This window comes from Heterodontus francisci, chromosome 19, assembly GCF_036365525.1.
Source record: "Heterodontus francisci isolate sHetFra1 chromosome 19, sHetFra1.hap1, whole genome shotgun sequence".
Classification (NCBI taxonomy): Eukaryota; Metazoa; Chordata; class Chondrichthyes; order Heterodontiformes; family Heterodontidae; genus Heterodontus; species Heterodontus francisci.
Genome location: NC_090389.1, coordinates 5887477 through 5909156, shown reverse-complemented (window position 1 = coordinate 5909156; position 21680 = coordinate 5887477). Strand labels below are relative to the sequence as shown.

The window sequence follows — 21680 nt, the reverse complement described above, 5'->3', positions numbered from 1 at the left end:
TGGATACAGAACTGGCTCTGTTATAGAAGACAGAGGGTATCAGTGGATGGGTGTTTTTCTGAATGGACGGATGTGACTAGTGGTGTTCCGCAGGGATCAGTGCTGGGACCTTTGCTGTTTGTAGTATATATAAATGATTTGGAGGAAAATGTAGCTGGTCTGATTAGTAAGTTTGTGGACGACACAAAGGTTGGTGGAGTTGTGGATAATGATGAGGATTGTCAGAGGATACAGCAGGATATAGATCGGTTGGAGACTTGGGCGGAGAAATGGCAGATGGAGTTTAATCCGGACAAATGTGAGATAATGCATTTTGGAAGATCTAATGCAGGTGGGAGGTATACAGTAAATGGCAGAACCCTTAGGAGTATTGACAGGCAGAGAGATCTGGGCGTACAGGTCCACAGGTCACTGAAAGTGGCAACGCAGGTGGATAAGGTAGTCAAGAAGGCATACGGCATGCTTGCCTTCATCGGTCAGGGCAGAGAGTATAAAAATTGCAGCTGTACAGAACCTTAGTTAGGCCACACTTGGAATATTGCGTACAATTCTGGTCGCCACACTGCCAGAAGGACGTGGAGGCTTTGGAGAGGGAACAGAGGAGGTTTACCAGGGTGTTGCCTGGTCTGGAGAGCATTAGCTATGAGGAGAGGTTGGAAAAACTCGGATTGTTTTCACTGGAACGACGGAGGTGGAGGGGCGACATGATAGAGGTTTACAAAATTAAGAGCGGCATGGACAGAGTGGATAGTCAGAAGCTTTTTCCCAGGGTGGAAGAGTCAGTTACTTGGGGACATAGGTTTAAGGTGCGAGGGGCAAAGTTTAGAGGGGATGTGCGAGGCAAGTTGTTTACACAGAGGTTGGTGAGTGCCTGGAACTTGCTGCCAGGGCAGGTGGTGGAAGCAGATACGATAGCGACATTTAAGAGACATCTTGACAAATACATGAATAGGAAGGGAATAGAGGGATATGGGCCCCGAAAGTGCGGAAGGTGTTAGTTTAGGCAGGCATCAAGATCGGCGCAGGCTTGGAGGGCCGAATGGCCTGTTCCTGTGCTGTACTGTTCTTGGTTCTTTGTTCTTTGTTCTTATTTCTCCTCTACACGGCTACCTGATTTCTGCTCTACATGGCTGTCCAATTTCTCCTCCACACTGCTACCTGATTTCTCCTCGGCACTGCTATCTGATTTCTCCTTGGCACTGCTATCTGATTTCTCCTCTACACTGCTATCTGATTTCTCCTTTACTTTGGTATCTGATTTCTCCTCGGCACTGCTATCTGATTTCTCCTCTGCACTGTTGTATGATTTCTCCTCTTCACTGCTGTCTGATTTCTCCTCTTCACTGCTGTCTGATTTCTCCACTACACTGCTATCTGATTTCTCCTTTACTTTGGTATCTGATTTCTCCTCGGCACTGCTATCTGATTTCTCCTCTACACCTATCTGATTTCTCCTCTTCACTGCTGTCTGATTTCTCCTCTTCACTGCTGTCTGATTTCTCCTCTTCACTGCTGTCTGATTTCTCCTCTACACTGTTGTCTGATTTCTCCTCTAAACTGTTGTATGATTTCTCCTCTGCACTGTTGTCTGATTTCTCCTCTACACTGCTCTCTGATTTCTTCTCCATACTGTTGTATGATTTCTCCTCTACACTGTTGTCTGATTTCTCCTCTACACTGCTCTCTGATTTCTTCTCCATACTGTTGTATGATTTCTCCTTTTCACTGCTGTCTGATTTCTCCTCTACACTGTTGTATGATTTTTTTCTCTTCGCTGTTGTATGATTTCTCCTCTTCACTGCTGTCTGATTTCTCCTCTTCACTGCGGTCTGATTTCTCCTCTTCACTGCTGTCTGATTTCTCCTCTTCACTGCTGTCTGATTTATCTTCTTCACTGCAGTCTGATTTCTCCTCTTCACTGCTGTCTGATATCTCCTCTTCACTGCTGTCTGATTTATCCTCTTCACTGTTGTCTGATTTCTCCTCTACACTGTTGTCCGATTTCTCCTCCACACTGCGATAGGATTTCTCCTCTACATTGTTGTCTGATTTCTCCTCTTCACTGCTGTACGATTTCTCCTTTACACTGTTGTATGATTTATCCTCTTCACTGCTGTCTGATTTCTCCTCGACACTGTTGTATGATTTCTCCTCTTCACTGCTGTCTGATTTCCCCTCTTCACTGCTGTCTGATTTCTCCTCTTCACTGCTGTACGATTTCTCCTTTACACTGTTGTATGATTTCTCCTCTTCACTGCTGTCTGATTTCTCCTCTTCACTGTTGTATGATTTCTCCTCTTCACTGCTGTCTGATTTCTCCTCTTCACTGCTGTACGATTTCTCCTTTACACTGTTGTATGATTTATCCTCTTCACTGCTGTCTGATTTCTCCTCGACACTGTTGTATGATTTCTCCTCGATGCTGCTATCTGATTTCTCCTCTTCACTGTTGTATGATTTATCCTCTTCACTGCTGTCTGATTTCTCCTCGATGCTGCTATCTGATTTCTCCTCGACACTGTTGTATGATTTCTCCTCTTCACTGCTGTCTGATTTCTCCTCTTCACTGCTGTCTGACTTCTCCTCTTCACTGTTGTATGATTTCTCCTCTTCACTGTTGTATGATTTCTCCTCTTCACTGCTGTCTGATTTCTCCTCTTCACTGTTGTATGATTTCTCCTCTTCACTGTTGTATGATTTCTCCTCTTCACTGCTGTCTGATTTCTCCTCGATGCTGCTATCTGATTTCTCCTCGACACTGTTGTATGATTTCTCCTCTTCACTGCTGTCTGATTTCTCCTCTTCACTGCTGTCTGATTTCTCCTCTTCACTGTTGTATGATTTCACCTCTTCACTGTTGTATGATTTCTCCTCTTCACTGCTGTCTGATTTCTCCTCGATGCTGCTATCTGATTTCTCCTCTACACTGTTGTATGATTTCTCCTCTTCACTGCTGTCTGATTTCTCCTCGATGCTGCTATCTGATTTCTCCTCGACACTTGTATGATTTCTCCTCTTCACTGCTGTCTGATTTCTCCTCTTCACTGTTGTATGATTTCTCCTCTTCACTGTTGTATGATTTCTCCTCTTCACTGCTGTCTGATTTCTCCTCTTCACTGCTGTCTGATTTCTCCTCTACACTGTTGTATGATTTCTCCTCTTCATTGCTATCTGATTTCTCCTCTACACTGTTGTATGATTTCTCCTCTTCACTGCTGTCTCATTTCTCCTCGATGCTGCTGTCTGATTTCTCCTCTTCACTGTTGTATGATTTCTCCTCTTCACTGCTGTCTGATTTATCCTCTTCACTGCTGTCTGATTTATCCTCTTCACTGCTGTCTGATTTCTCCTCTTCTCTGCTGTCTGATTTCTCCTCTACACTTGTCTGATTTCTCCTCTTCACTGCTGTCTGATTTCTCGTCTTCACTGCTGTCTGATTTCTCCTCTACACTGCTGTCTGATATCTCCTCTTCACTGCTGTATGATTTCTCCTCTTCACTGCTGTCTGATTTCTGCTGTTCACTGCTGTCTGATTTATCCTCTTCACTGCTGTCTGATTTCTCCTCTTCACTGCTGTCTGATTTCTGCTGTTCACTGCTGTCTGATTTATCCTCTTCACTGCTGTCTGATTTCTCCTCTTCTCTGCTGTCTGATTTCTCCTCTTCTCTGCTGTCTGATTTCTCCTCTTCACTGCTATCTGATTTCTCCTCTACACTGCTATCTGATTTCTCCTTTACTTTGGTATCTGATTTCCCCTCTACACTGCTATTTGATTTCTCCTCGACACTGCTATCTGATTTCTCCTCTACACTGCCATCTGATTTCTCCTCGACACTGTTGTCTGATTTCTCCTCTTCACTGCTGTCTGATTTATCCTCTTCACTGCTATCTCATTTCTCCTTGATGCTGCAATCTGATTTCTCCTCTTCACTGCTGTCTGAATTATCCTCTTCACTGCTGTCTGATTTATCCTCTTCACTGCTGTCTGATTTCTCCTCTTCTCTGCTGTCTGATTTCTCCTCTTCTCTGTTGTCTGATTTCTCCTCCTCACTGCTGTCTGATTTATCCTCTACACTGTTGTCTGATTTCTCCTCTACACTGCTATCTGATTTCTCCTCTACACTGCTATCTGATTTTTGCTTTACTTTGGTATCTGATTTCTTGTCTGCACCTATCTGATTTCTCCTCTACACTGCTATCTGATTTCTCCTCTACACCTATCTGATTTCTCCTCTGCACTGATATCTGATTTCTCCTCCACACTGCCATCTGATTTCTCCTCGACACTGCTATCTGATTTCTCCTCGACACGTATCTGATTTCTCCTCGACACTGCTATCTGATTTCTCCTCTACACCCATCTGATTTCTCCTCGACAGCGATCTGATTTTTCCTCTACACCTATCTTATTTCTCCTCTGCACTTCTATCTGATTTCTCCTCTACACCTATCTGATTTCTTCTCTGCAGTGCTATCTGATTTCTCCTCTACACTGCTTTCTGATTTCTCCTCGACACCTATCTGATTTCTCCTCTGCACTGCTATCTGATTTCTCCTCTACACCCATCTGATTTCTCCTCGACAGCTATCTGATTTTTCCTACACCTATCTTATTTCTCCTCTGCATTTCTATCTGATTTTTCCTCTACACTGCGATCTGATTTCTCCTCTACACCTCTCTCATTTCTCCTCTGCACTGTTATCTGATTTCTCCTCTACACCTATCTGATTTTTCCTCTACACTGCTATCTGATTTCTCCTCTACACTGCTATCTGATTTCTCTTCTACACCTACCTGATTTCTCCTCTACACTGCTATCTGATTTCTCCTCTACACTGCCATCTGATTTCTCCTCGACACTGCTATCTGATTTCTCCTCTACACTGCCATCAGATTTCTCCTCCACACTGCCATCTGATTTCTCCTCGACACTGCTCTCTGAGTTCTCCTCTACACCTATCTGATTTCTCCTTTACTTTGGTATCTGATGTCTCCTCTGCATTGCTATCTGATTTCTCCTTTACATTGGTATCTGATTTCTCCTCCACACTGCAATCTGATTTCTCCTCCACAATTATCTGATTTCTCCTTTACTTTGGTATCTGATTTCTCCTCTACACCGATCTGATTTCTCCTCTACACCTATCTGATTTCTCCTCTACACTGCTATCTGATTTCTCCTCCACACCTATCTGATTTCTCCTCTACACTGATCTCGGATTTCTCCTCTACACTGCTATCTCATTTCTCCTTTACTTTGGTAACTGATTTCTCCTCGACACTGATATCTGATTTCTCCTTGACACTGCGATCTGATTTCTCCTTTACTTTGGTATCTGATTTCTCCTCTACACTGCTATCAGATTTTCCCTCTACACTGCTATCTGATTTCTCCTCCACACTTATCTGATTTCTCCTCGACACTGCTATCTGATTTCTCCTCTACACCGATCTGATTTCACCTGTACACTGCTATCTGATTTCTCCTCTACACCTCTGCGATTTCTCCTCTACACTGTTATCTGATATCTCCTCGACACTGCTATCTGATTTCTCCTCTACACTTATCTGATTTCTCCGCGACACTGCTATCTGATTTCTCCTCTACACTGATCTGATTTCTCCTTTACTTTGGTATCTGATTTCTCCTCAACACCGATCTGATTTCTCCTCTACACCTATCTGATTTCTCCTCTAAACTGCTATCTGTTTCTCCTCTACACCTATCTGATTTCTCCTCTACACTGATCTCGGATTTCTCCTCTGCACTGCTATCTGATTTCCCCTTTACTTTGGTATCTGACTTCTCCTCAACACTGATATCTGATTTCTCCTCGACACTGCTATCTGATTTCTCCTTTACTTTGGTATCTGATTTCTCCTCGACACAGCTATGTGATTTCTCCTCTGCACTGACATCTGATTTTTCCTCTGCACTGCTAAATGAGTTCTCATCTACACTGCTGTCTGATTTCTCCTTTACTTTGGTATCTGATTTCTCCTCTACACTGCTATCTGATTTTCCCTCTACACTGCTATCTGATTTCTCCTCTACACTTATCTGATTTCTCCTCTACACTGCTATCTGATTTCTCCTCTACACCGATCTGATTTCACCTGTACACTGCTATCTGATTTCTCCTCTACACCTATCTGATTTCTCCTCTACACCTATCTGATTTCTCCTCTACACTGCTATCTGATTTCTCCACTACAATGCTATCTGATTTCTCCTCTACACCTATCGGATTTCTCCTCTGCACTGCTATCTGATTTCTCCTCTCCAGTGCTATCTGATTTCTCCTCGACACCATACTGATTTCTCCTCTACACTGCTATCTGATTTCTCCTCTGCACGCATCTGATTTCTCCTCGACAGCTATCTGATTTTTCCTCTGCACCTATCTTATTTCTCCTCTGCACTTCTATCTGATTTTTCCTCTACACTGCTATCTGATTTCTCCTCTACACCTCTCTGATTTCTCCTCTGCACTGCTATCTGATTTCTCCTCTACACCTATCTGATTTTTCCTCTACACTGCGCTCTGATTTCTCCTCTACACTGCTATCTGATTTCTCTTCTACACCTATCTGATTTCTCCTCTATACTGCTATCTGATTTCTCCTTTACTTAGGTATCTGATTTCTCCTCTACACTGCTATCTGATTTATCCTTTACTTTGGTATCTGATTTCTCCTCTACACCTATCTGATTTCTCCTCGACACTGCTATCTGATTTCTCCTCTACACCTATCTGATTTCTCCCCTGTGCTGCTATCTGATTTCTCCTCTCCACTGCTATCTGATTTCTCCTCTACACCTATCTGATTTCTCCTCTACACTGCTATCTGATTTCTCCTCCACACCTATCTGATTTCTCCTCTACACTGATCTCGGATTTCTCCTCTACACTGCTATCTCATTTCTCCTTTACTTTGGTAACTGATTTCTCCTCGACACTGATATCTGATTTCTCCTTGACACTGCGATCTGATTTCTCCTTTACTTTGGTATCTGATTTCTCCTCTACACTGCTATCAGATTTTCCCTCTACACTGCTATCTGATTTCTCCTCCACACTTATCTGATTTCTCCTCGACACTGCTATCTGATTTCTCCTCTACACCGATCTGATTTCACCTGTACACTGCTATCTGATTTCTCCTCTACACCTCTGCGATTTCTCCTCTACACTGTTATCTGATATCTCCTCGACACTGCTATCTGATTTCTCCTCTACACTTATCTGATTTCTCCGCGACACTGCTATCTGATTTCTCCTCTACACTGATCTGATTTCTCCTTTACTTTGGTATCTGATTTCTCCTCAACACCGATCTGATTTCTCCTCTACACCTATCTGATTTCTCCTCTAAACTGCTATCTGTTTCTCCTCTACACCTATCTGATTTCTCCTCTACACTGATCTCGGATTTCTCCTCTGCACTGCTATCTGATTTCCCCTTTACTTTGGTATCTGACTTCTCCTCAACACTGATATCTGATTTCTCCTCGACACTGCTATCTGATTTCTCCTTTACTTTGGTATCTGATTTCTCCTCGACACAGCTATGTGATTTCTCCTCTGCACTGACATCTGATTTTTCCTCTGCACTGCTAAATGAGTTCTCATCTACACTGCTGTCTGATTTCTCCTTTACTTTGGTATCTGATTTCTCCTCTACACTGCTATCTGATTTTCCCTCTACACTGCTATCTGATTTCTCCTCTACACTTATCTGATTTCTCCTCTACACTGCTATCTGATTTCTCCTCTACACCGATCTGATTTCACCTGTACACTGCTATCTGATTTCTCCTCTACACCTATCTGATTTCTCCTCTACACCTATCTGATTTCTCCTCTACACTGCTATCTGATTTCTCCACTACAATGCTATCTGATTTCTCCTCTACACCTATCGGATTTCTCCTCTGCACTGCTATCTGATTTCTCCTCTCCAGTGCTATCTGATTTCTCCTCGACACCATACTGATTTCTCCTCTACACTGCTATCTGATTTCTCCTCTGCACGCATCTGATTTCTCCTCGACAGCTATCTGATTTTTCCTCTGCACCTATCTTATTTCTCCTCTGCACTTCTATCTGATTTTTCCTCTACACTGCTATCTGATTTCTCCTCTACACCTCTCTGATTTCTCCTCTGCACTGCTATCTGATTTCTCCTCTACACCTATCTGATTTTTCCTCTACACTGCGCTCTGATTTCTCCTCTACACTGCTATCTGATTTCTCTTCTACACCTATCTGATTTCTCCTCTATACTGCTATCTGATTTCTCCTTTACTTAGGTATCTGATTTCTCCTCTACACTGCTATCTGATTTATCCTTTACTTTGGTATCTGATTTCTCCTCTACACCTATCTGATTTCTCCTCGACACTGCTATCTGATTTCTCCTCTACACCTATCTGATTTCTCCCCTGTGCTGCTATCTGATTTCTCCTCTCCACTGCTATCTGATTTCTCCTCTACACCTATCTGATTTCTCCTCTACACTGCTATCTGATTTCTCCTTTACTTTGGTATCTGATTTCTCCTCTGCACTGCTATCTGATTTCTCCTCTACACTGCCATCTGATTTCTCCTCTACACTGCTATCTGATTTCTCCTTTACTTTGGTATCTGATTTCTCCTCTACACTGCTATCTGATTTCTCCTCTGCACTGCCATCTGATTTCTCCTCGACACTGCTATCTGAGTTCTCCTCTGCACTGCCATCTGATTTCTCCTCGACACTGCTATCTGATTTCTCCTCTGCACTGCCACCTGATTTCTCCTCTACACTGCTATCTGATGTCTGCTCTGCACTGCTATCTGATTTCTCCTTTACTTTGGTATCTGATTTCTCCTCTGCACTGCTATCTGATTTCTCCACTAGACTGCTATCTGAGTTCTCCTTTACACTGCTATCTGATTTCTCCTCTACACTGCTGTCTGATTTCTCCTTTACTTTGGTATCTGATTTCTCCTCTACACTGCTGTCTGATTTCTCCTCTGCACTGCTATCTGATTTCTCCTTTAGTTTGGTATCTGATTTCTCCTCTACACTACTATCTGATTTCTCCTCTCCACTGCTATCGGATTTCTCCTTTACTTTGGTATCTGATTTCTCCTCTACACTGCTGTCGGATTTCTCCTTTACTTTGGTATCTGATTTCACCTCCAGACTGCTATTTGATTTTTCCTCTACACTGCTATCTGATTTCTCCTCTGCACTGCCATCTGATTTCTCCTCGACACTGCTATCTGAGTTCTCCTCTGCACTGCCATCTGATTTCTCCTCGACACTGCTATCTGATTTCTCCTCTGCACTGCCACCTGATTTCTCCTCTACACTGCTATCTGATGTCTGCTCTGCACTGCTATCTGATTTCTCCTTTACTTTGGTATCTGATTTCTCCTCTGCACTGCTATCTGATTTCTCCACTAGACTGCTATCTGAGTTCTCCTTTACACTGCTATCTGATTTCTCCTCTACACTGCTGTCTGATTTCTCCTTTACTTTGGTATCTGATTTCTCCTCTACACTGCTGTCTGATTTCTCCTCTGCACTGCTATCTGATTTCTCCTTTAGTTTGGTATCTGATTTCTCCTCTACACTACTATCTGATTTCTCCTCTCCACTGCTATCGGATTTCTCCTTTACTTTGGTATCTGATTTCTCCTCTACACTGCTGTCTGATTTCTCCTTTACTTAGGTATCTGATTTCTCCTCTACACTGCTATCTGATTTATCCTTTACTTTGGTATCTGATTTCTCCTCTACACCTATCTGATTTCTCCTCGACACTGCTATCTGATTTCTCCTCTACACCTATCTGATTTCTCCCCTGTGCTGCTATCTGATTTCTCCTCTCCACTGCTATCTGATTTCTCCTCTACACCTATCTGATTTCTCCTCTACACTGCTATCTGATTTCTCCTTTACTTTGGTATCTGATTTCTCCTCTGCACTGCTATCTGATTTCTCCTCTACACTGCCATCTGATTTCTCCTCTACACTGCTATCTGATTTCTCCTTTACTTTGGTATCTGATTTCTCCTCTACACTGCTATCTGATTTCTCCTCTGCACTGCCATCTGATTTCTCCTCGACACTGCTATCTGAGTTCTCCTCTGCACTGCCATCTGATTTCTCCTCGACACTGCTATCTGATTTCTCCTCTGCACTGCCACCTGATTTCTCCTCTACACTGCTATCTGATGTCTGCTCTGCACTGCTATCTGATTTCTCCTTTACTTTGGTATCTGATTTCTCCTCTGCACTGCTATCTGATTTCTCCACTAGACTGCTATCTGAGTTCTCCTTTACACTGCTATCTGATTTCTCCTCTACACTGCTGTCTGATTTCTCCTTTACTTTGGTATCTGATTTCTCCTCTACACTGCTGTCTGATTTCTCCTCTGCACTGCTATCTGATTTCTCCTTTAGTTTGGTATCTGATTTCTCCTCTACACTACTATCTGATTTCTCCTCTCCACTGCTATCGGATTTCTCCTTTACTTTGGTATCTGATTTCTCCTCTACACTGCTGTCTGATTTCTCCTTTACTTTGGTATCTGATTTCACCTCCAGACTGCTATTTGATTTTTCCTCTACACTGCTATCTGATTTCTCCTCTGCACTGCCATCTGATTTCTCCTCGACACTGCTATCTGAGTTCTCCTCTGCACTGCCATCTGATTTCTCCTCGACACTGCTATCTGATTTCTCCTCTGCACTGCCACCTGATTTCTCCTCTACACTGCTATCTGATGTCTGCTCTGCACTGCTATCTGATTTCTCCTTTACTTTGGTATCTGATTTCTCCTCTGCACTGCTATCTGATTTCTCCACTAGACTGCTATCTGAGTTCTCCTTTACACTGCTATCTGATTTCTCCTCTACACTGCTGTCTGATTTCTCCTTTACTTTGGTATCTGATTTCTCCTCTACACTGCTGTCTGATTTCTCCTCTGCACTGCTATCTGATTTCTCCTTTAGTTTGGTATCTGATTTCTCCTCTACACTACTATCTGATTTCTCCTCTCCACTGCTATCGGATTTCTCCTTTACTTTGGTATCTGATTTCTCCTCTACACTGCTGTCTGATTTCTCCTTTACTTTGGTATCTGATTTCTCCTCTACACTGCTGTCTGATTTCTCCTTTACTTTGGTATCTGATTTCTCCTCTACACTGCTATCTGATTTCGCCTCGACACTGCTATCTGATTTCTCCTTTACTTTGGTATCTGATTTCACCTCAACACTGCTGTCTGATTTCTCCTTTACTTTGGTATCTGATTTCTCCTCGACACTGCAATCTGATTTTTCCTCTTGCAATTATCTGATTTTTCCTCTGCACTGCTATCTGATTTCTTCTCTGCACTTATCTGATTTCTACTCTACACCTATCTGATTTCTACTCTACACTGCTATCTGATTTCTCCTCCACACCTCTGTGATTTCTCCTCTGCACTGCTATCTGATATCTCCTCCACACTGCTATCTGATTTCTCCTCTACACCTATCTGATTTCTCCTCTACACTGCTATCTGATTACACCTCTACACCTCTGTGATTTCTCCTCAGCACTGCTATCTGATATCTCCTCGACACTGCTATCTGATTTCTGCTCTACACCTATCTGATTTCTCCTCTACACTGCTATCTGATTTCTCCTCTATACCTATCTGATCTCTCCTCTACACTGCTATCTGATTTCTCCTCTACACTGCTATCTGATTTCTGCTTTACTTTGGTATCTGATTTCGCGTCTGCACCTATCTGATTTCTCCTCTACACTGCTATCTGAATTCTCCTCTACACCTATCTGATTTCTCCTCTACACTGATATCTGATTTCTCCTCCACACTGCCATCTGAATTCTCCTCTACACTGCTATCTGATTTCTCCTCTGCACTGCTATCTGATTTCTCCTATGCAACTATCTGATTTCTCCTTTACTATGGTTTCTGATTTCTCTTCTACACCGATCTGATTTCTCCTTTACTTTGGTATCTGATTTCTCCTCAACACCGATCTGATTTCTCCTCTACACCTATCTGATTTCTCCTCTACACTGCTATCTGATTTCTCCTCTACACCTATCTGATTTCTCCTCTACACTGATCACGGATTTCTCCTCTACACTGCTATCTGATTTCCCCTTTAATTTGGTATCTGATTTCTCCTCAACACTGATATCTGATTTCTCCTCAACTCTGCGATCTGATTTCTCCTTTACTTTAGTATATGATTTCTCCTCTACACTGCGCTCTGATGTCTCCTCTACACTGACATCTGATTTTTCCTCTGCACTGCTATCTGATTTCTCATCTACACTGCTGTCTGATTTCTCCTTTACTTTGGTATCTGATTTCTCCTCTACACTGCGATCTGATTTCTCATTTACTTTGGTATCTGATTTCTCCTCCACACTGCTATGTGATTTCTCCTCTACACTGACATCTGATTTTTCCTCTGCACTGCTATCTGATTTCTCATCTACACTGGTGTCTGATTTCTCCTTTACTTTGGTATCTGATTTCTCCTCTACACTGCTATCTGATTTCTCCATTACTTTGGTATCTGATTTCTCCTCTACACTGCTATCTGATTTTCCCTCTACACTGCTATCTGATTTCTCCTTTACTTTGGTATCTGATTTCTCCTCTACACTGCTATCTGATTTCTCCTCTGCACTGCCATCTGATTCCTCCTCGACACTGCTATCTGATGTCTCCTCTACACTGCTATCTGATTTCTCCTCTACAATGATCTGATTTCACCTGTACACTGCTATCTGATTTCTCCTCTACACCTCTGTGAATTCTCCTCTGCACAGCTATCTGATATCTCCTCTACACTGCTATCTGATTTCTCCTCTACACCTATCTGATTTCTCCTCTACACCTATCTGATTTCTCGTCTACACTGCTATCTGATTTCTCCACAACAATGCTATCTGATTTCTCCTCTACACCTATCGGATTTCTCCTCTGCACTGCTATCTGATTTCTCCTCTACACCTATCTGATTTCTCCTCTCCAGTGCTATCTGATTTCTCCTCGACACCATACTGATTTCTCTCTACACTGCTATCTGATTTCTCCTCTACACTAATCTGATTTCTCCTCGACAGCTATCTGATTTTTCCTCTGCACCTATCTTATTTCTCCTCTGCACTTCTATCTGATTTTTCCTCTACACTGCTATCTGATTTCTCCTCTACACCTCTCTGATTTCTCCTCTGCACTGCTATCTGATTTCTCCTCTACACCTATCTGATTTTTCCTCTACACTGCTATCTGATTTCTCCTCTACACTGCTATCTGATTTCTCTTCTACACCTATCTGATTTCTCCTCTATACTGCTATCTGATTTCTCCTTTACTTAGGTATCTGATTTCTCCTCTACACTGCTATCTGATTTATCCTTTACTTTGGTATCTGATTTCTCCTCTACACCTATCTGATTTCTCCTCGACACTGCTATCTGATTTCTCCTCTACACCTATCTGATTTCTCCCCTGTGCTGCTATCTGATTTCTCCTCTACACTGCTATCTGATTTCTCCTCTACACCTATCTGATTTCTCCTCTACACTGCTATCTGATTTCTCCTTTACTTTGGTATCTGATTTCTCCTCTGCACTGCTATCTGATTTCTCCTCTACACTGCCATCTGATTTCTCCTCTACACTGCTATCTGATTTCTCCTTTACTTTGGTATCTGATTTCTCCTCTGCACTGCTATCTGATTTCCCCTCTGCACTGCCATCTGATTTCTCCTCGACACTGCTATCTGATTTCTCCTCTACACTGCCATCTGATTTCTCCTCGACACTGCTATCTGATTTCTCCTCTGCACTGCCACCTGATTTCTCCTCTACACTGCTATCTGATGTCTGCTCTGCACTGCTATCTGATTTCTCCTTTACTTTGGTATCTGATTTCTCCTCTGCACTGCTATCTGATTTCTCCACTACACTGCTATCTGAGTTCTCCTTTACACTGCTATCTGATTTCTCCTCTACACTGCTGTCTGATTTCTCCTTTACTTTGGTATCTGATTTCTCCTCTACTCTGCTATCTGATTTCTCCTCTGCACTGCTATCTGATTTCTCCTTTAGTTTGGTATCTGATTTCTCCTCTACACTACTATCTGATTTCTCCTCTCCACTGCTATCGGATTTCTCCTTTACTTTGGTATCTGATTTCTCCTCCACACTGCTGTCTGATTTCTCCTTTACTTTGGTATCTGATTTCACCTCCACACTGCTATTTGATTTTTCCTCTACACTGCTATTTGATTTCTCCTTTACTTTGGTATCTGATTTCTCCTCTACACTGCTATCTGATTTCGCCTCGACACTGCTATCTGATTTCTCCTTTACTTTGGTATCTGATTTCACCTCGACACTGCTGTCTGATTTCTCCTTTACTTTGGTTCTGATTTCTCCTCGACACTGCTATCTGATTTTTCCTCTACACTGCAATCTGATTTCTCCTCTTGCAATTATCTGATTTTTCCTCTGCACTGCTATCTGATTTCTTCTCTGCACTTATCTGATTTCTCCTCTGCACCTATGTGATTTCTCCTCTACACTGCTATCTGATTTCTCCTCTACACCTCTGTGATTTCTCCTCTGCACTGCTATCTGATATCTCCTCTACACTGCTATCTGATTTCTCTTCTACACCTATCTGATTTCTCCTCTACACTGCTATCTGATTACACCTCTACACCTCTGTGATTTCTCCTCTGCACTGCTATCTGATATCTCCTCGACACTGCTATCTGATTTCTGCTCTACACCTATCTGATTTCTCCTCTACACTGCTATCTGATTTCTCCTCTATACCTATCTGATCTCTCCTCTACACTGCTATCTGATTTCTCCTCTACACTGCTATCTGATTTCTGCTTTACTTTGGTTTCTGATTTCTCCTCTACACCTATCCGATTTCTCCTCTACACTGATATCTGATTTCTCCTCCACACTGCCATCTGAATTCTCCTCTACACTGCTATCTGATTTCTCTTCTACACTGCTATCTGATTTCTCCTATACAGCTATCTGATTTCTCCTTTACTATGGTTTCTGATTTCTCTTCTACACCGATCTGATTTCTCCTTTACTTTGGTATCAGATTTCTCCTCAACACCGATCTGATTTCTCCTCTACACCTTTCTGATTTCTCCTCTACTCTGCTATCTGATTTCTCCTCTACACCTATCTGATTTCTCCTCTACACTGATCACGGAATTCTCCTCTACACTGCTATCTGATTTCCCCTTTAATTTGGTATCTGATTTCTCCTCAACACTGATATCTGATTTCTCCTCAACTCTGCGATCTGATTTCTCCTTTACTTTGGTATATGATTTCTCCTCTACACTGCGCTCTGATGTCTCCTCTACACTGACATCTGATTTTTCCTCTGCACTGCTATCTGATTTCTCATCTACACTGCTATCTGATTTCTCCTCTACACCTCTGTGATTTCTCCTCTGCACTGCTATCTGATATCTCCACTACACTGCTATCTGATTTCTCCTCTACACCTATCTGATTTCTCCTATACACTGCTATCTGATTACACCTCTACACCTCTGTGATTTCTCCTCTGCACTGCTATCTGATATCTCCACTACACTGCTATCTGATTTCTCCTCTACACCTATCTGATTTCTCCACTACACTACTATCTGATTACACCTCTACACCTCTGTGATTTCTCCTCTACACTGCTATCTGATTTCTCCTCTATACCTATCTGATCTCTCCTCTGCACTGCTATCTGATTTCTCCTCGACACTGCTATCTGATTTCTCCTCTACACCTATCCGATTTCTCCTCTACACTGATATCTGATTTCTCCTCCACACTGCCATCTGAATTCTCCTCTACACTGCTATCTGATTTCTCCTCTACACTGCTATCTGATTTCTCCTATACAACTATCTGATTTCTCCTTTACTATGGTTTCTGATTTCTCTTCTGCACCGATCTGATTTCTCCTTTACTTTGGTATCTGATTTCTCCTCAACACCGATCTGATTTCTCCTCTACACCTTTCTGATTTCTCCTCTACTCTGCTATCTGATTTCTCTTCTACACCTATCTGATTTCTCCTCTACACTGATCACGGATTTCTCCTCTACACTGCTATCTGATTTCCCCATTAATTTGGTATCTGATTTCTCCTCAACACTGATATCTGATTTCTCCTCAACTCTGCGATCTGATTTCTCCTTTACTTTGGTATATGATTTCTCCTCTACACTGCGCTCTGATGTCTCCTCTACACTGACATCTGATTTTTCCTCTGCACTGCTATCTGATTTCTCATCTACACTGCTGTCTGATTTCTCCTTTACTTTGGTATCTGATTTCTCCTCTCCACTGCGATCTGATTTCTCATTTACTTTGGTATCTGATTTCTCCTCTACACTGCTATGTGATTTCTCCTCTACACTGACATCTGATTTTTCCTCTGCACTGCTATCTGATTTCTCATCTACACTGGTGTCTGATTTCTCCTTTACTTTGGTATCTGATTTCTCCTCTACACTGCTATCTGATTTCTCCATTACTTTGGTATCTGATTTCTCCTCTGCACTGCTATCTGATTTTCCCTCTACACTGCTATCTGATTTCTCCTCTACACTGCCATCAGATTTCTCCTCTACACTGCTATATGATTTCTCCTTTACTTTGGTATCTGATTTCTCCTCTACACTGCTATCTGATTTCTCCTCTGCACTGCCATCTGATTCCTCCTCGACACTGCTATCTGATTTCTCCTCTACACTGCCATCTGATTTCTCCTCGCCACTGCTATCTGATTTCTCCTCTGCACTGCCACCTGATTTCTCCTCTAAACTGCTATCTGATGTCTCCTCTGCACTGCTGTCTGATTTCTCCTTTACTTTGGTATCTGATTTCTCCACTACACTGCTATCTGAGTTCTCCTTTACACTGCTATCTGTTTTCTCCTCTACACTGCTGTCTGATTTCTCCTTTACTTTGGTATCTGATTTCTCCTCTACACTACTATCTGATTTCTCCTCTCCACTGCTATCGGATTTCTCCTTTACTTTGGTATCTGATTTCTCCTCTACACTGCTGTCTGATTTCTCCTTTACTTTGGTATCTGATTTCACCTGCACACTGCTATCTGATTTGTCCTTTACACTGCTATCTGATTTCTCCTTTACTTTGGTATCTGATTTCTCCTCTACACTGCTATCTGATTTCGCCTCGACACTGCTATCTGATTTCTCCTTTACTTTGGTATCTGATTTCACCTCGACACTGCTGTCTGATTTCTCCTTTACTTTGGTATCTGATTTCTCCTCTACACTGCTATCTGATTTTTCCTCGACACTGCAATCTGATTTCTGCTCTTGCAATTATCTGATTTTTCCTCTGCACTGCTATCTGATTTCTTCTCTGCACTTATCTGATTTCTCCTCTACACCTATCTGATTTCTACTCTACACTGCTATCTGATTTCTCCTCTACACCTCTGTGATTTCTCCTCTGCACTGCTATCTGATATCTCCTCTGCACTGCTATCTGATTTCTCCTCTACACTGCTATCTGATTACACCTCTGCACCTCTGTGATTTCTCCTCTGCACTGCTATCTGATATCTCCTCGACAGTGCTATCTGATTTCTACTCTACACCTATCTGATTTCTCCTCTACACTGCGATCTGATTTCTCCTCTATACCTATCTGATTTCTCCTCTACACTGCTATCTGATTTCTCCTCTTCACTGCTATCTGATTTCTGCTTTACTTTGGTATCTGATTTCGCGTCTGCACCTATCTGATTTCTCCTCTGCACTGCTATCTGATTTCTCCTCTACACCTATCTGATTTCTCCTCTACACTGATATCTGATTTCTCCTCCACACTGCCATCTGAATTCTCCTCCACACTGCTATCTGATTTCTCCTCTGCACTGCTATCTGATTTCTCCTCTACAACTATCTGATTTCTCCTTTACTTTGGTTTCTGATTTCTCTTCTACACCAATCTGATTTCTCCTTTACTTTGGTATCTGGTTTCTCCTCAACACCGATCTGATTTCTCCTCTACACCTATCTGATTTCTCCTCTACACTGCTATCTGATTTCTCCTCTGCACCTATCTGATTTCTCCTCTACACTGATCTCGGATTTCTCCTCTGCACTGCTATCTGATTTCCCCTTTAATTTGGTATCTGATTTCTCCTCAACTCTGCGATCTGATTTCTCCTTTACTTTGGTATATGATTTCTCCTCTACACTGCACTCTGATGTCTCCTCTACACTGACATCTGATTTTTCCTCTGCACTGCTATCTGATTTCTCATCTGCACTGCTGTCTGATTTCTCCTTTACTTTGGTATCTGATTTCTCCTCTACACTGCTATGTGATTTCTCCTCTACACTGACATCTGATTTTTCCTCTGCACTGCTATCTGATTTCTCATCTACACTGGTGTCTGATTTCTCCTTTACATTGGTATCTGATTTCTCCTCTACACTGCTATCTGATTTCTCCATTACTTTGGTATCTGATTTCTCCTCTACACTGCTATCTGATTTCTGCTTTACTTTGGTTTCTGATTTCGCGTCTGCACCTATCTGATTTCTCCTCTACACTGCTATCTGATTTCTCCTCTACACCTACCTGATTTCTCCTCTACACTGATATCTGATTTCTCCTCCACACTGCCATCTGAATTCTCCTCTACACTGCTATCTGATTTCTCCTCTACACTGCTATCTGATTTCTCCTATACAACTATCTGATTTCTCCTTTACTATGGTTTCTGATTTCTCTTCTACACTGATCTGATTTCTCCTTTACTTTGGTATCTGATTTCTCCTCAACACCGATCTGATTTCTCCTCGACACCTTTCTGATTTCTCCTCTGCACTGCTATCTGATTTCTCCTCTACACCTATCTGATTTCTCCTCTACACTGATCACGGATTTCTCCTCTACACTGCTATCTGATTTCCCCTTTAACTTGGTATCTGATTTCTCCTCAACACTGATATCTGATTTCCCCTCAACTCTGCGATCTGATTTCTCCTTTACTTAGGCATATGATTTCTCCTCTACACTGCGCTCTGATGTCTCCTCTACACTGACATCTGATTTTTCCTCTGCACTGCTATCTGATTTCTCATCTACACTGCTGTCTGATTTCTCCTTTACTTTGGTATCTGATTTCTCCTCTACACTGCGATCTGATTTCTCATTTACTTTGGTATCTGATTTCTCCTCTACACTGCTATGTGATTTCTCCTCTACACTGACATCTGATTTTTCCTCTGCACTGCTATCTGATTTCTCATCTACACTGGTGTCTGATTTCTCCTTTACTTTGGTATCTTATTTCTCCTCTACACTGCTATCTGATTTCTCCATTACTTTGGTATCTGATTTCTCCTCTACACTGCTATCTGATTTTCCCTCTACACTGCTATCTGATTTCTCCTCTACACTGCCATCAGATTTCTCCTCTACACTGCTATCTGATTTCTCCTTTACTTTGGTATCTGATTTCTCCTCTACACTGCTATCTGATTTCTCCTCTGCACTGCCATCTGATTCCTCCTCGACACTGCTATCTGATTTCTCCTCTACACTGCCATCAGATTTCTCCTCTACACTGCTATATGATTTCTCCTTTACTTTGGTATCTGATTTCTCCTCTACACTGATATCTGATTTCTCCTCTGCACTGCCATCTGATTCCTCCTCGACACTGCTATCTGATTTCTCCTCTACACTGCCATCTGATTTCTCCTCGCCACTGCTATCTGATTTCTCCTCTGCACTGCCACCTGATTTCTCCTCTAAACTGCTATCTGATGTCTCCTCTGCACTGCTGTCTGATTTCTCCTTTACTTTGGTATCTGATTTCTCCACTACACTGCTATCTGAGTTCTCCTTTACACTGCTATCTGTTTTCTCCTCTACACTGCTGTCTGATTTCTCCTTTACTTTGGTATCTGATTTCTCCTCTACACTACTATCTGATTTCTCCTCTCCACTGCTATCGGATTTCTCCTTTACTTTGGTATCTGATTTCTCCTCCACACTGCTGTCTGATTTCTCCTTTACTTTGGTATCTGATTTCACCTGCACACTGCTATCTGATTTGTCCTTTACACTGCTATCTGATTTCTCCTTTACTTTGGTATCTGATTTCTCCTCTACACTGCTATCTGATTTCGCCTCGACACTGCTATCTGATTTCTCCTTTACTTTGGTATCTGATTTCACCTCGACACTGCTGTCTGATTTCTCCTTTACTTTGGTATCTGATTTCTCCTCTACACTGCTATCTGATTTTTCCTCGACACTGCAATCTGATTTCTCCTCTTGCAATTATCTGATTTTTCCTCTGCACTGCTATCTGATTTCTTCTCTGCACTTATCTGATTTCTCCTCTACACCTATCTGATTTCTACTCTACACTGCTATCTGATTTCTCCTCTACACCTCTGTGATTTCTCCTCTGCACTGCTATCTGATATCTCCTCTGCACTGCTATCTGATTTCTCCTCTACACTGCTATCTGATTACACCTCTGCACCTCTGTGATTTCTCCTCTGCACTGCTATCTGATATCTCCTCGACAGTGCTATCTGATTTCTACTCTACACCTATCTGATTTCTCCTCTACACTGCGATCTGATTTCTCCTCTATACCTATCTGATTTCTCCTCTACACTGCTATCTGATTTCTGCTTTACTTTGGTATCTGATTTCGCGTCTGCACCTATCTGATTTCTCCTCTGCACTGCTATCTGATTTCTCCTCTACACCTATCTGGTTTCTCCTCCACACTGCCATCTGATTTCTCCTCCACACTGCCATCTGAATTCTCCTCCACACTGCTATCTGATTTCTCCTCTGCACTGCTATCTGATTTCTCCTCTACAACTATCTGATTTCTCCTTTACTTTGGTTTCTGATTTCTCTTCTACACCAATCTGATTTCTCCTTTACTTTGGTATCTGGTTTCTCGTCAACACCGATCTGATTTCTCCTCTACACCTATCTGATTTCTCCTCTACACTGCTATCTGATTTCTCCTCTGCACCTATCTGATTTCTCCTCTACACTGATCTCGGATTTCTCCTCTGCACTGCTATCTGATTTCCCCTTTAATTTGGTATCTGATTTCTCCTCAACTCTGCGATCTGATTTCTCCTTTACTTTGGTATATGATTTCTCCTCTACACTGCACTCTGATGTCTCCTCTACACTGACATCTGATTTTTCCTCTGCACTGCTATCTGATTTCTCATCTGCACTGCTGTCTGATTTCTCCTTTACTTTGGTATCTGATTTCTCCTCTACACTGCTATATGATTTCTCCTCTACACTGACATCTGATTTTTCCTCTGCACTGCTATCTGATTTCTCATCTACACTGGTGTCTGATTTCTCCTTTACATTGGTATCTGATTTCTCCTCTACACTGCTATCTGATTTCTCCATTACTTTGGTATCTGATTTCTCCTCTACACTGCTATCTGATTTCTGCTTTACTTTGGTTTCTGATTTCGCGTCTGCACCTATCTGATTTCTCCTCTACACTGCTATCTGATTTCTCCTCTACACCTACCTGATTTCTCCTCTACACTGATA

The 21680-nt window shown here is 42.2% G+C and overlaps 1 protein-coding gene across 1 annotated transcript; it reads right to left on the bottom strand.

Moving 5' to 3' along the window:
* Positions 1-3890: 3890 nt before the first annotated feature.
* Positions 3891-16606, bottom strand: LOC137380449 (uncharacterized). The gene is made up of 2 exons (XM_068052375.1): positions 16348-16606; positions 3891-4129 (listed from the first exon to the last, which is right to left on the bottom strand). Exons 1-2 carry the CDS (start codon positions 16604-16606, stop codon positions 3891-3893), a joined length of 498 nt encoding a protein of 165 aa, XP_067908476.1.
* Between the last annotated feature and the right edge of the window lie 5074 nt (positions 16607-21680).